The following is a 14,831-nucleotide window of genomic DNA, read 5'->3' on the forward strand; positions in this document are numbered from 1 at the left end:
TTTTTTTTGTCTTAAATAATAACTGAAGCCATCTCTTTTCAGTTTTAGTAGTTAATTTATAACTGTTAGTTTCTTCAGTCAGTCAAAACAAATTTTGAGTACCAAATTTATAAACAACCTGGAAAAGAAAACATATGTTAACAGTACTAAACTTGAAAAAGAAGTAACTTACCAGTATATAAAACAGAACAAAACATGCCATTCTATTTCAGTTGAAGTTGTTTCTTTTTCAAGTGTGATACTGTAACTATACATTTTCTTTTTCAGGTAGAATATAAGTTTAGTTATCTGTATCTCAGAGAAATTTCTCAGTTTGAATTTTTCTCATTCATAAATTCATTGATAGTCGGTCAGATATGCATTAATAAATTGTTGAAGAAAATTGAAAAACAAGCACACCTATACACCAGTTTTGGTCATTAAGAAGATAATGTCAGGAAATCTCTATGTACCATAATTCAAGGTTTTTCCTACATTTATGACATTTTTCATGGTGCCAGCAGCACAGATTGAAAGTTAGCCTACTCTAGATTAGATATATATACAAAAAGATAGGGACATCAAAAGGAACACGTAATTAGGGGAAACACAATACGTCAGCATGGTAAGGGGGACATATAGAATGAAAACACAAAGGAACAAGGACAATTGCCGTATCATCATACACTGACATCTGCTGTTAGATTGGCTCTCATCATCATTCCAGTTTTACTACATCCATTCCCTCACAGCCTATGACAAGCTTGTTTCTACTTCCCAGCTTCATCAGGAGGGTAGTGTTGGCTACTGAATGCATGATTCGAAGCAGTATATCGATTCATTCAAGTGTCCGAGTGAATCGATTCACAGGAACGGCGAGTTCACGGCACACAATTCAGCTTACTTCCAGCGGACAGTGCTGAGTGGTGCACTCGCTGGACGTTGACGAGGAGCTGAGCTTCTGCTGCAGCGAGACAGTGAATCATGGCACATCGAAAGAATCGTGAACGAGCGCAGCTCGGTGAGACACGAGATACACACGGCTCCTTATCGGCTCACTGGACACTGGCGGAGAGCCGAGCTTCCGCTGCAGCGAGACATACAGTGAGCCATGGTACACTGAAAGAATCGTATGCTATAATGGACTCTCGAGCTCAGTTCATTTGAAAATAATACCCATTTGCATTCACTGTCCTCTTCTCACAGGGAGGTCTAAATAACAGATGGATTTATTTGCAGTGTATAATTCTGAAGTAGCTAGTAAGTAGGCAGGCAATTAGGTTATACTATTTATTAGTTTAATGAATCTTAGTATTATAACTTAGTTGACATTTGACAATTAAACTCGACTCTAGCCTGCCCTATGACTATGAGTCATGCTCATGACCACTCAAAAGTACCTGTTTTATATTGGGAAGAATGGCCCAGTATTCTCTCGGTTCATATGTTACATCTTTGCACAAGACTTCAATCATATGTGGACAGACGCAATAACTTAACCAACAGTATGTTGAATCAGAAAACCAGCGGGCTACTGTACATCTCGGGTAGTCTATACAAAATATACGATTTTAAAAAATCCTCAGCTATAGAAAAATACATATTTTCAAAAATGACTGAGCGAGTTGTCGTGCGGTTAGTATCGCGTAGCTATGCGTTTGTATTCGGGGGATGGTAGGTTCGAATCCCACTGTCGGCAGCCGTTAAGATGGTTTTCCGTAGTTTCCCCATTTTCACACCAGGAAATGCTGGGACTGTACCTTAATTCAGGCCATGGCTGCTACCTTCCTAATTCTAACCTTTCCCACCCTGCGTCACCGGAAACCTTCGATGTATTAGAGTGACTAGCATTTATTTCTAAGAAAGGAGTTCATAGTATGAAGACCAGATGACAGCTGCGAGCACTGAATGCTGCTGCTGCTGTCTTACCAGCACATACTACACAGATGCAGTAGGAGCGGTGACTGATGTGCCGTGAATCGGATCACTGTATCGATTCAGTGACGTGAACGGAATCAAATGAATCGATTCAGTAAAATGAATCGAATGTCCCATCACTACAGGAGGGCAGGCTCTGACACTCATTGAAGGACCATCTTCACAGATCTTCAGGCTTGTGGGGAAGTGTCAAATAAGAAGAAAGCTGGATAAACATAGGAAAAGGGTAGATCTCCTCATACTGACCTGTCCTTTTCTTTTTCCTATTATGTGTTTGTTTCTATTACTGCTACTCTTGTCTAGTTTTATCACTATTTTGGTTTATGAAATACATGGATTTCTGCCTGATTGAAATTAATTTCATTGTGTAAAAATGCAAGACATCCAAGTTCAGGGACTAATATGTTATTTAAGAAAAATTTCCACTTAATTTCAGGATGTTAGAGATAAATATGAGAAGATATGTGAAGAAGCATATGTCAATGCTCGTAAGGAGACTCACATCAAGTACAAAGATTGGCTAGATTCTCCATGGTCTGGTTTCTTTGAGGGTAAGGACCCTCTGAAAGTATCCCCTACTGGAGTGAAAGAAGACACACTAGTCCACATTGGTAAAAAGATGTCATCCCCTCCACCCAATGCTGCGGAATTTGTCATTCATAAAGGTGAGTGTTTTAAATTTGGGTGTTTTGGCATTCATTGTTCTCTTATTCAATATAACATCTAAGTGCAATAGAAGACCTATTTGTGACAGAGAAAAGAATACTCCACCATCATTTTCAGTTCAATTTTTTTGTGCAATGACTCTGAATGGCATCCTCTCAAAAGTTTTTTTCTAGAATTAAATTATTGAAACTCCATATCATGTCACCTACAGAGGTTGTTTGTCATCTCTGGTAGCGATTTTTCAGAGGTCACTGTTATGTTTTGTGCCAAGGTCAGTATTCTGGATGATGATTAATCAAGTATAAGCGTTCACGAGCTTATACTTGCAACTAGAGGTGTGCATTGAGTTTGAATCGGTCTCAAATTTCTAAGCCTGTATGAGCCTGAGAATGGGACTTGTGTGAGCCTATGTGGGATTAAGTCTGTTTGGACTGTATCTGAGCCTGCCAAACTCATGAAGCGAGGCTCACTAGACAGATGGGCAAGATGAGCCACGTTCAATTCAGTCACCACTGCATCTGCATTTAGGGCAGTTACCCAGGTGGCAGATTCCCTATCAGTTGTTCACCTAGTCATTTCTCAAATAATTCCAAAGAATTCGGAAATTTATTGAACGTGGTAAATTATTTCAATCTCTATCTCCTCTTCCTGTAAACAATATTACAATTTGATATACATCACACAGAAACAGATAGGTCTTATGGTGACGATGGAATCGGAAAATGCTAGGAGTAGGAAGGAGAGGGTTTGAATTTTCTATCTCCTGAATGCAAGCTGATAGCTTCCTGATCCTATAAACAAATATTTGCCCCTATTTGTCCTCTGGAATTCCAACTTTATTTCATATTGTGATCTTACCTACTTTTAAGAAAACCACTCAAACTTATTCATCTAATAATGTCATTCCATACCATCTCTCCACCGACAGCTCAGAGCATACCAGTTAATCGTAGCTCATTTCCTTCCTCTCAGATCTTCCCAGTCTTAACTTTGCAGCATTTTCATAATGCTTCTGTTTTTTCAGAAATCACCCGTAACAAATTGTGTTGCCTTTCTTTATATTTTTCTAGTTCTCAAATCAAGTAATCCTGGTAAGGGTCCCATACACAAAAACCATATTCTAATTGTGGTCTTAACAGAAATCTATATACCCTCTCCTTTACATTGTTGCTACAATCTCTAAATACCCTCATAACTTCTTCTTCTTCTTCTTCTTCTTCTTCTTCTTCTTCTTCTTCTTCTTCTTCTTCTCTTCTTCTTCTGGGGCCACATTGGATCACTTTAATCAATCGTTTGGTTTGTCCATTTCTTGGTAGGAACTGTCCGAGCCTTGCAGTCCTCCCAGTACTTCTTCATACATGTTGATATTCTTGCCCTTTCTTGTGTAGAGTATATTCTAGTTGGGATTTTCTTCTTTGTGAGTGTAAAGTGGAAAGTCATATTTTTAAGTGTTGTGTTTACTATTTTCTTATCCATAGTGTCATCTGGTTTAAGGCTAGTTTCTTTCAAATCCTCCCTAATTTCTTTTATCCATCTGCATCCAGTTATAGTATTTTTTGAAGCAAGATTGTACTGCACTAGCTGTTTCAGAAGTCACGAATCTGGCATTCTCAGGGTGTGGCCAAAGTACCCTGATAACTATATGAAGAGATCTGTAACCTTCGTTTGCAATCCCATTTATGCGACTACTACAATGAAGGTTTTTCCGTATATTAACGTGGGTAATTACAGTGATCTCAATGAGGTACTTTCACCCCATCAATACAGTAATTAAAGCTGAGAAGACTTTTCCTCTTTCTAAATCTCACAACCTTCATACCATTGCCTGCTGTTAATTCTTCTGACTCGGGGACTGGGTATTTGTGTCCATCCCAACACACTCCTCTTTATATTCAGACAATATACCACACTACCAACCACCACAGACACACACAATAGTGATTACATCCCTCCCTATAGGGTTGGCGTCACGAAGGGCATCCTGCCGTAAAACAGGGCCAAATCCACATGTGTGATGCAGTTCGCACCTGCAACCCCATAGGTGTGGGAAACAATGGTAGGAAAAGAAGAAGAATTACATTTTAAAAGTGCATTCAATATTTTTGTTAATAGCTCTTAACGTATCAACCAAAATGAATTGGTGGATGTGGCAAGAAAAATAAATTCTAGCAATCATATGTGTTATTAGTGGGGTGAAGGTAATGAACATTATAACATAGAAGAATTGAAAAATTAAATGGAACAGAATTAACACTGAAATAATAAGGTTTTGTCTGATCTCTGGTAATGAATTACACTTGGTTCTTACCTTAAGAAAAGCCATGTCTCCACCACCAAACAGGCTCTATTTGATGTCCCTTCATATGAGCTCAATTTCCAACGAAAACCTACGAAGCACAGCATTGTCCATCCCTTCCCACTCCTCCTAACAAGCTTTCTTTAGGCCTTCCATAGTATGACATTTATTTCCCAGTGCCCTCTTCACAAGTCCAAAGGCACAAAATTTCATGGGAGGAGCATGAAGTGATTTCAGTGGAAAGTTACTGAAGTGTATACATACTCGTGTTTTTGTTCCATTTTTTTTTCTTTTTTTCTTCCCCTAAGATAAGAGGGTCAAACCTGAAGTATGACTGACTGGAGTCAGGACTTAAGTTCAACAGTACAGGGAGTCGACTTTGGCCTTTTGAGCAATACAGCGAATAGTTACAGCAGTAAATCGTGCAGGATTTGTTGTAGTCATGTAGGCAGTCACAAGCTTTGTCTGAAGTGGCCACAAATTTCCATCTCTCTCCTGCCTAACAGACAAAGTGCACTTGCAAATCCTGGTTTTGTGATATTTCTCGAAGTTCAAATCCTGGCTGATAATAGTGTTAGCAGTTTTTAAGTTAAGTCCTCAAGGCAGGCTTTTCTGACTGGACTTTCCTCAGGCTCAAGAGCACCACCAGCATGTGGGACCCGCTTTTCTATTGCCTATACAGGTAATAAGAGTGTATTTGTGGAAAATACAAAGTTAGTATTTCTATGTAAAAAGAATACCGCCAATGCACATGACTTACAAACATTATTTTAAACACTAGTACTCCCCAATCTCCCACCTTGGCCAGTAATTTTGCTTGACAATGCATCGAGCCAAAGTAGGAAAAAAGAGTGCATTCTGGCAGTATCATGGAAATGGCAAAACATATGAGAATGGTTTATATCCAAAGGTGACTAGTACGAAGATTACATACGTGCTAAGAATTATCTTATGGAACTTGAGAATTCCATCAAATGGAAATATGACCCCGATAAAATAGATGAAATGGAGAAAGCACAGAGACAAGTGCTTGTCCATATCACTGTGAACTTGAACCCCATTGAACTCGTGTGGGCTCAAAAGAAACATTATGTAGGAATGAATACGACAACATACAAAACAAAAAATGTAGAAAGATTTATTCATTAATCTTCTTGATTTATTTTAAATCAAAACTAGAGTTAATTACTTAGATCACATGAAAGAAATAGAAGTCAATATAAGGCATGCAGATGAGCTTGAGGAAGATATTGAGTCCTTCATTATTTAGTGAGAAGAAAGTTTATCAAGTGAAAATACTGACCATGATAGCGACACTGATAGGGAAGGAATCGAACCAGTGACAAGCGAGTGAAGGATTACATGGTAAGCAGAACGGCTGAAAAGGAAACAGCTCTTTCATCGGATGATTTGTATGAGATATACCATGACATATCTGAGAAGGAAGTGTTGTACTCACGACATCTGTAAATCTTTCTTCTTCTTCTTCTTCTTCTTTTATGACCACATAGGATCACTTTAGTCAGTCCGTCGTTCAGGTCTCTTTGAAGGGATTGTTCGGGCTTTGCGGTCCTCCCAGTACTTCTTCAGACGCTCCGATCTTCGTGCCCTTTCCTCAGTTGAAAATGTGCGTGTTGTTGGTTTGTTTTGTGTAAGGGTAAAGCGGAGGTTTGTATTCTTGAGTTTTGTATTCAATTTTATCTTATTTTTGGTGTCTTCTGTTGTAAGGCCTATTTCCTTCAGATCCTCTCTTACTTCTCTGATCCATTTACATCCTGTTGTGGTATTTTTTGAGACGAGATTGTGTTGTACTAGTTGTTTCAGAAGTCTCGAGTCCTGCATCCTCATGATATGTCCAAAGAATCCCAGTCTCCTCTTACGCATAGTATCTGTAATGGGTTCTAGCTCTTTGTACACGACTTTGTTAGGTATTAACCGCCACTGTCCATCTTTCTGATATTTTTTGTTGATACAGGTTCTTCCAATCCTCCTTTCAATTTTCTGAAGTCTGTCAGTCTTTGATTGTTTATTCAGGTAAAAGAGTGTTTCTGCTGCATATGTAGCTTCCGGTTTTATAACTGTGTTGTAGTGTTTTATTTTTGTATTTATTGATAGACATTTCTTTTTGTAGATATCCCATGTTAATTTTTGTGCTTTAGCTAATCTATTTGTTCTTACTTGGATTGAGATTTTTTCATTTAAGTTATGTGTTATTACTTCTCCAAGATATTTAAACTGAGTTACTATTTTGATTTTATTACCATTTATGGTGACTTCTTTTAGCTGTGTTGGTTTTTGGGGCATAATTTCTGTTTTTTCAAATGATATTTTGAGGCCAATTTTATTTGCAATGTTTTGAAGTTCTGATATCTGGGTTTTTGCTTCTTTTATGTCCACTGCTAGTAATGCTAAATCGTCAGCAAAACCCAGGCAATTTGTTTTGATTTTTCAGCCAATCTTTATTTTGGGGGGACATTTTCTAAACCATTCCCTCATTACCATTTCTAGAGCACAGTTAAATAATAGTGGTGAGAGCCCATCTCCCTGCCGTAGTCCAGTTTTAATTTCAAATGTCTCTGATGTTTCACCCCTAAACTTCACTTTTGACTTGGTATTGGTGAGAGTCAATTTTATCATGTTTATTAATTTGGGGTGTAGTCCAAGGTGTCTTAAAATTTTAAACAGAGATTCTCTATGGATGCAATCATAAGCTTTCTTGAAATCTACAAATGTTATCACCATATCTCTGTTTCTTCTCCTGTTATAGTCCATTATCAACTTAAGACTCATGATCTGATCAGGACAGCTCCTCCAGGGTCTGAAACCTCCTTGATATTCTCCTAGTTCTTTCTCAAGTTGTAAACTTATCCTATTAAGGATGATTATTGAAAATATTTTGTATGTTATATCTAGGAGAGAGATTCCCCTGTAGTTATTAGGGTCGGTTTTGTCCCCTTTTTTGTGCAGAGGATGAATGAGGGCTGTTGTCCAGTGTTCTGGTAGTTCTTCTTTAATCCAGATAGAGACAAGTTGTTGATGGAGGGCAACTTTTGCTGAGTTTCCTGCATATTTCCAGATTTCCGCAAAGGTCTGATCTTCTCCTGGCGCTTTGTAGTTTTTTAATTTATTCAGAGCCTGGTATACTTCCTTTATTGTGGGGGGATTGATGTTTTCTGGTGATGTTTTTATCGGGGTATTGGTGTCCAAATGAAGGAGTTCTGTAGGTTCCTCACAATTTAAAAGCTTGTTGAAATGTTTAGCCAGAATTTCTGCATTGTCTTTATTGTTATGGGCCAGCTTACCATCTTCATCCTTCATCAGTAGGGTCGGGGGTTCATATTTTTGGAGCTGCTTTCTGAAGGTTTTGTAGTAGTCCCTTGATTTAGTTTTACTGAACTGTTCTTCAATTAACTGCAGGGTGTCCTTATGATGTTGTCTTTTTATTCTTCTTAAGACTTGGGTAGTTTCTTTTCTCTGTTTTACTAGCTTTTGATAGGATATTTCTGTCTTTTGGGACTGATGTAATAGCCATATCTGATGTCTTTTCTCCACTGTTTCATCACATTCACTGTTCCACCATTGGTGTTTTTTACGTGGTTTAATTGGAGCTAGGTCTTCTGCAATTTGTTTAAGGTTGTGTACTAAGTCTTCAAGTTTGTCTGTGATTTTTATTTTTTCAGTTGCTTTCTGGTAATTTTTGTTGTTGATTAGCTGGGTAGGATCTATTTTTCTTTTAGTTTTAAGGGGTTGCTTTTGTTGTCTCCTCTGGGGAGTGAGTTTAATTTTAATTTTAACTACGTAGTGATCTGAACCTGTGTCTATTCCTCGGAGGACTTTGACGTTATAGATCTCTTTGTGGTGGTATTTGTCCATGCAGACGTGGTCCAGTTGCCATTCTCCTTTAGTGTAGTCAGGGTGTTTCCATGTTTTGAGTTTTTGAGGTTTCCTCTTAAAACATGTAGATTTTGAGATTAAATTATGGTTTCTACACAGGTCAACTAGTCTCTCTCCATTTTTATTTGTTTTCTTGTGTGCTGGCCATTTTCCGATGATGTCACGGTATTTTCTTTCTCTGCCTAGTTGAGCGTTGAAGTCGCCTATTAATAATTTTATATGGTGTTTGGGGATGTTATCTATGGTCTGGTCCAATAGGTCCCAAAATTCTCCTGTTTCCTCCTGGTCTTTTGAGGAGTTGTTTTTATCATTAGTGGGAGCATGGGCATTTATTATAGTATAGATTTTATTAGATGCCTTTAAGGTGAGCGTTGAGAGTCGTGGAGACTGTGATCTGAATTCTTGAACTGAGTTCATTATTTTAAGGCTGACCAAAAATCCTGTTCCAAATTGTGGGACATTCTTCATCACTCTCTTCCCGGGTATACCTTTATAAAGTCTGTACCCTTGAGATTCCAAGGCATCCTGGTCAGTGTTTCTAATTTCCTGTAATCCCATGATAAGAATTTTGTGTTGGTCCATTATGTCGGTGATCACTTTTAGTTTACCGGTTTGCATGAGTGAGTTTATGTTGTGTGTAGAGAAGTATGTTATCTGCTTTGGTTTGATTCTTGATTTTGTCTCATTCGTGTATGTAGTACTGGGGTATTTCCGTGCCTCCGACTTCACGGTATCTTTCAGGTGGCAGCCCACCGTATCCGAATGCTGCCTTCTCTGAACTCTTGGTTCAGCCGGTGGAGTATTCCTTAAAAGACCTTCCATGGTTGACTGTCAAGGTGTCACCTGTGTGGGACTAGGTCCCGAATTACAACTCTGGATGTGATCCAGTGAGGTGATAATGAGGCCGCTCCTCTGGAGTACAGACGCCTTGTGCAGCCGCCCCTAACCTGGAGAACAGACGCTGCATAATGGATTCCAGTGGCATTTCCTCCACTGTGGGGACCATCACCCCACCCAAAGGGGCTCATTCGCCCGAAGCCGTTGGCCCCCTTAGGGAGTCAGGTTATTTCCCGCCGCCCAACCCTCGGCGTTGGCAATTTTACAGCTGGGTGCCAGACCAGCAAACCCTCCTCCTTTCTCATTCCGGATTTGGGACCGGACAATGGCGGAGTTCTGTAAATCTTTATTACAAGTAATAAATTTCATCTTGATCCATGGTGGCGTTATTATATATAACATATTCCAATGTGTGCATTTCAGAAGTTCCACCTTTTCACCACTTATCTAATGATTTTCTTAGATTACAGTAACATTAATTTATTTTTAAAAAAGTTTAATTTTTTTTTAAACCTGTAAATCTCTAATGTATCATATCACACCTAAATTAATGTTGTTGTTGGTTTACTTCATATATCTTTAATATTAGCCCACTTCATTAGATGCTGTAAAACTGCTGCTGGAGTTGTCTTGTGTCACTAACTTACGAAAGCACAATACTCAAAGCGGGTGATCAACCAAAGACAACACTTACTACATTGAGTGGTATATCAATATCATCAATTGATGTGAAGGAAAAAAAATAGCTGCAACTTTTAATCATGAAATTTTATTAGATTAAGAATCTGTAATAAATTAAATTCCAATATAAATAAGCTCATTAACTCGTCGCTCTTGAAACATAATCAAAAAATAAATGAGCTGCTGAGAGCCAAAGTGGTGTAACTCATTTTTTCCCAGTTCTGAGGACTGAAAAGTTTTGTGTTTCATTAAAAGTAAATTCATGATTCCTAGAATAGAATATAATTATTTATCACCTACAGGATGTCCCAATTACAGATGATGTAATAGAATATTAAATAAAAATTTAAATAAAATAAAATAATTAAATTTTAAAAAATTAAATAATATATATATATATATATATATATATATATATATATATATATATATATATGTATATGCAAACAGATATAAATCTCCACATGTTTTCTACAGATTATTTACATAATTTACAAAATTATCACGTTCCACCCTTGAGAAGAACTTTCCGAATTGCAGTGGAAGGGTGGTGAAAAATGTCGAGTTACCCTTCCAGCTGATTTATGGTCCTAAGGGCTTGCATGAACCAAGAATTTTCATGTGCAACTGTCGTACATTCGGGCAGGTGGAATGTACATTTCTGCCTTGTTCATCTGCTTGGAACTTGAAGTGGGATCAACCCCAGTATAGCTAGACAGTCCACTTAACTCTTCAAGCATATAATCGCTAACATTGCATTTGCACATTTTCGGTGTGTTGCCAGCGTATTCATTCCAAGAATGTTTACAAATTCTTCATACCTGCTTTAAGTGAATGGCAAGCTCAGGAATCCAAAACTAATCCACTTCATGAACCTTACCTGTACTCTCTCAAGATGGCGTATGTGGCCTTTCTCATACGGGAGCCACACCTCACAACCATACTCGAGACAGGATCTCACCAGGGAACAAAACAGTGTTTTGGCACATGCAATATTACTGAAATCTTTACAATTCCTTTTGACAAACTCCAGGAGTTTGAAATATTTCTTTATAATACTGTACTGTTGATGTGATTCTCGAAGGATATGCCATTCCTGTTACTAAGAATTACACCTAGATCATTAAACTCCTCCATTTTCTCCACTGATTTTATATCTGTAAAATACAGGTGTAATGGTGTTGATTTTCGAGTAAATGACATGACACCGCACTTGAATTTATTCTCTTTAACCCCTCAGCGTCGCAGCCATTTAAATAGCTTCCTACTCCGCGGCCGGATGAGATTTCAACTACGCGCGACTGAAATGCATCGATTCACTTAAAGCGTTACTATAAGTATAAGAGTAGCCCGATTTTAACGAAATTTGGAATTCCTTATGACAGAACTATGAATATGCAAATAATTACAAAATTGTTTCACATTTCCTTAGTAATTTAGTTCCGTGTGATAGAGTTCGAAGCACTCTTTGAGACAGGGACTCAAGTCACACTACTGGCAGCAGTACACTGACGTCTTCTTTTCGCCGTGTTTTGAACACAGGATATAATGTCTCTGAGGTTTGGATTTCCAACTCTTGGGTGCTAATTTCCTGATAAAATGTCTTTCCTGCAATCTTGGAACTGTATTACCTGATGCGCGCCGGCCTTGAATATTTCGTTCCTCTCCCTCCCGAGCGTATTTTGTAAACAAACCTTTCACCAGCTGAACCCGATAAGGTAATATCTCAATATTTGTCTCTGTGACCTGTGTGAGTATTATTAGAGAATTTAGCAATCAGAATTCACCGTTGAAAAGTTCTCTTTGACCTGTATAATTATCTAGAGTCTCTTACACGAAATTTCCAAGTACTGTTTCCTCCTCATCGTCACTCTCATCATTTACCACTGCTACATCATCTATATCATTATCACTGCTGCTTATACTGTCACTACTACTTCCGATTAAACTTTCATCTGAATTATACAATATTTCAAGCACCTTACTATAAGTCATACCACAGCTGAGCGCGGCGCGTCACACGGACTGATGAAGCTGCAGCGAGACCGAAAGCAACAGGACGAAACTGAATGAGGGGAATAACATTTATGACGAAACAAACCAACTCGATACATATTTCAGATAAAAGGTCTTTCAAGCGAGATATATGCCATGAACAACTGGTTCTCGTATCGTATGACAGAAAGCAGCACTAACTGATGCCTACACAGAGCGCTCGTGGATAGTTACGAAAATATTACAAGCCGAGAAATAAAGACAAATATAATAAATAAGCCGCACTCGCAATGTACAAATAGAGCAAAGAACATCACACGAAAAGACAAACTTCTCAGATCATCATTTCTTTATTTTATTCTGTGGGAAAGAATGAAGCAAACAGACTTTTAAAAAAGCAAGAGATTAGTGCTCAGGCTTATTTGACAAATAATTATCCTTGCAAAAACAACTACATTATAACGATTTTTCAATTCTTATTTACAACACTAATAAACCCAAAAATGTCTTCTTGGAAACAAAACAATTTGCATATCAGTAACTCCAAAACTCTTCGCGCTATAGCCGTAAATGTGAAACCATGTATGGGTCTATACCACATATAGAGGTCGGCGGCTACGGAAGGAAAGAGGGTCTATACTACGTATAGAGGTCGGCGCTGAGGGGTTAAGGGACCACTTATCACACCACTCGCATATTTGTTTCAGATCTTCTTGTAGATAATCACCATCATTGTCTTCTTCTGTGACTTTGTTTAGTTTCAAGTCATCAGCGTACAAGAGACATTCACTGCTCTGAACGACTGTAGTAATATCATTTAGAAACAAAACAAATAGAAGAGGCCCTAACAGTGATCCCTGTGGGACACCAGATGAAGGTTGATGGGGATTAGAGATCAGACCCTCGGACTTGACATATTCGTTTCGTCAAGTAGCTTTTTAGCCACTCAAAAATACTCCTGGATGCTCCAAACGCTGACAACTTTCTCAACAAGGCTTCGTGTTGTAAAGAGTCGAAGGCTTTGGAGAAATCAGTATATCTCACATCAACCTGTTTACCTTTGTCCAATGCATCTGAAATTGAAGATAAATAAACTGTCAGATTGGTAACAGTTGATCTGCCTTTAACGAATCCATGTTGTGATGGGTCTATGTACTGACTAAAAGAGTCATACAGGCGATTATATATGACTTAATCCACCACCTTCGATAAAAGTGAGAGCAGCACTACTGGTCTATAATTTTCGAATAACACCTTATCACCTTTCATAAAGATAGGGATAGTGGAATTGCCAGTTGGGAAGCACATTCACGGAGGACGATGCCAGGTATCTCGTCAGGCCCACATGATTTGTTGATATTGTAACCTTTTGTACCACCTCAGCTCCACGCTGGTAGACGAATGTTAATTGCTGGGGTCACTTGAATATAAATATAAAATATATGTGGCTTGCCACACAAATAGAATACCAATTATCATATTCCAAGGTTTCCCATTTCTCTATGTTTTGATTGGGTGCCAGCTTGACAGTTTAAAAAAAAAAAAGACTACTGCAAAATTTATATTGAATGTCATACTCACACATAAATCACAGGGGTGGGATTTTAAATATTTAACCATTAAGTATCACTTTGAGAAGGAAAATTAACGCACTATAAAGTCAAATGAATTTATTGAAAAAAATGAGATGAATCAGAAAAGTTCCTTTAAGCTTGAAGAGAATTTAGAATTTACTGTTACTATAATTTACTGTTGCTTGCATTATCTAATTTTGGCTCACGGATTGCAGCTTCTGTTGAGGTCATCTGAATTCCATGGTTACTCGTTCCCCTTTTTCCATTGTGGATTGGCTCCATGTACATCCTTCCTTCCTTCCTTCTGTGATTCGGTTTGGGCTATCTGGCCTAACACTCCCTAATTGCCTCGTCTTTAAGATAGACATTGGCCTTATGTTTCTGAAAATTGATCACAGTTGATCTTGGGTGGAGAAAATTCAGTGTTATGAATTTTTCCATTTTATCAGAAATCACGAACCAACTAAGCTGTTCTCCTGATACAATATAGATTTGTACAGAGTCCAATAGACTTGAACTTCATTCACGAATAATTTGGAATATCTCACATGCCGTATACTATTCCATCTAACCCTGATCCGACAGCATCACAGCACCTACGTACTGTATCTCAAAACAAACTCCATGTACGAAACAAATATAAAAACTGGGGATATCTGGCCTGCTCCGTTCAGGATTATATACACGAGACTTCCTCTCCTCGATAACTGCTCCATACCAAGTCTCATTTCTCTCGTAGCATCGGATTCATTGATCCCATATCATATCTTTCCCTCTCCATTTCTTCAAGAGTAACCAGTGGGCGTGTCGACGATGTTGTAAATGTTCTAGCCTTGCACGCGGGTTGCTGTATAATATGTGCTGATGAGTTAAAACCAATGACTCGTCCCAAATTCCCAGCTTCAAGAATAACTTTTCTGTATACACAAATATGAGATGAAATGACACAGACACTAACATATTGACCAAAA

General features: G+C 38.2%; 1 protein-coding gene across 7 annotated transcripts in view; it reads left to right on the forward strand.

The window, feature by feature from the left end:
• Positions 1–14,831, forward strand: part of Ogdh (oxoglutarate dehydrogenase Nc73EF) — a 314,890-nt gene that overhangs the window by 162,972 nt on the left and 137,087 nt on the right. For all 7 annotated transcript variants that reach the window (XM_067134984.2, XM_067134980.2, XM_067134986.2 and 4 more), the window contains one exon: positions 2,354–2,582. In XM_067134984.2, coding sequence (XP_066991085.1) covers positions 2,354–2,582 — 229 coding nt within the window. The remainder of the gene's footprint in view (positions 1–2,353; positions 2,583–14,831) is intronic.

The sequence above is a fragment of the Anabrus simplex genome, chromosome 1 (assembly GCF_040414725.1).
Source record: "Anabrus simplex isolate iqAnaSimp1 chromosome 1, ASM4041472v1, whole genome shotgun sequence".
Taxonomy (NCBI): domain Eukaryota; kingdom Metazoa; phylum Arthropoda; class Insecta; order Orthoptera; family Tettigoniidae; genus Anabrus; species Anabrus simplex.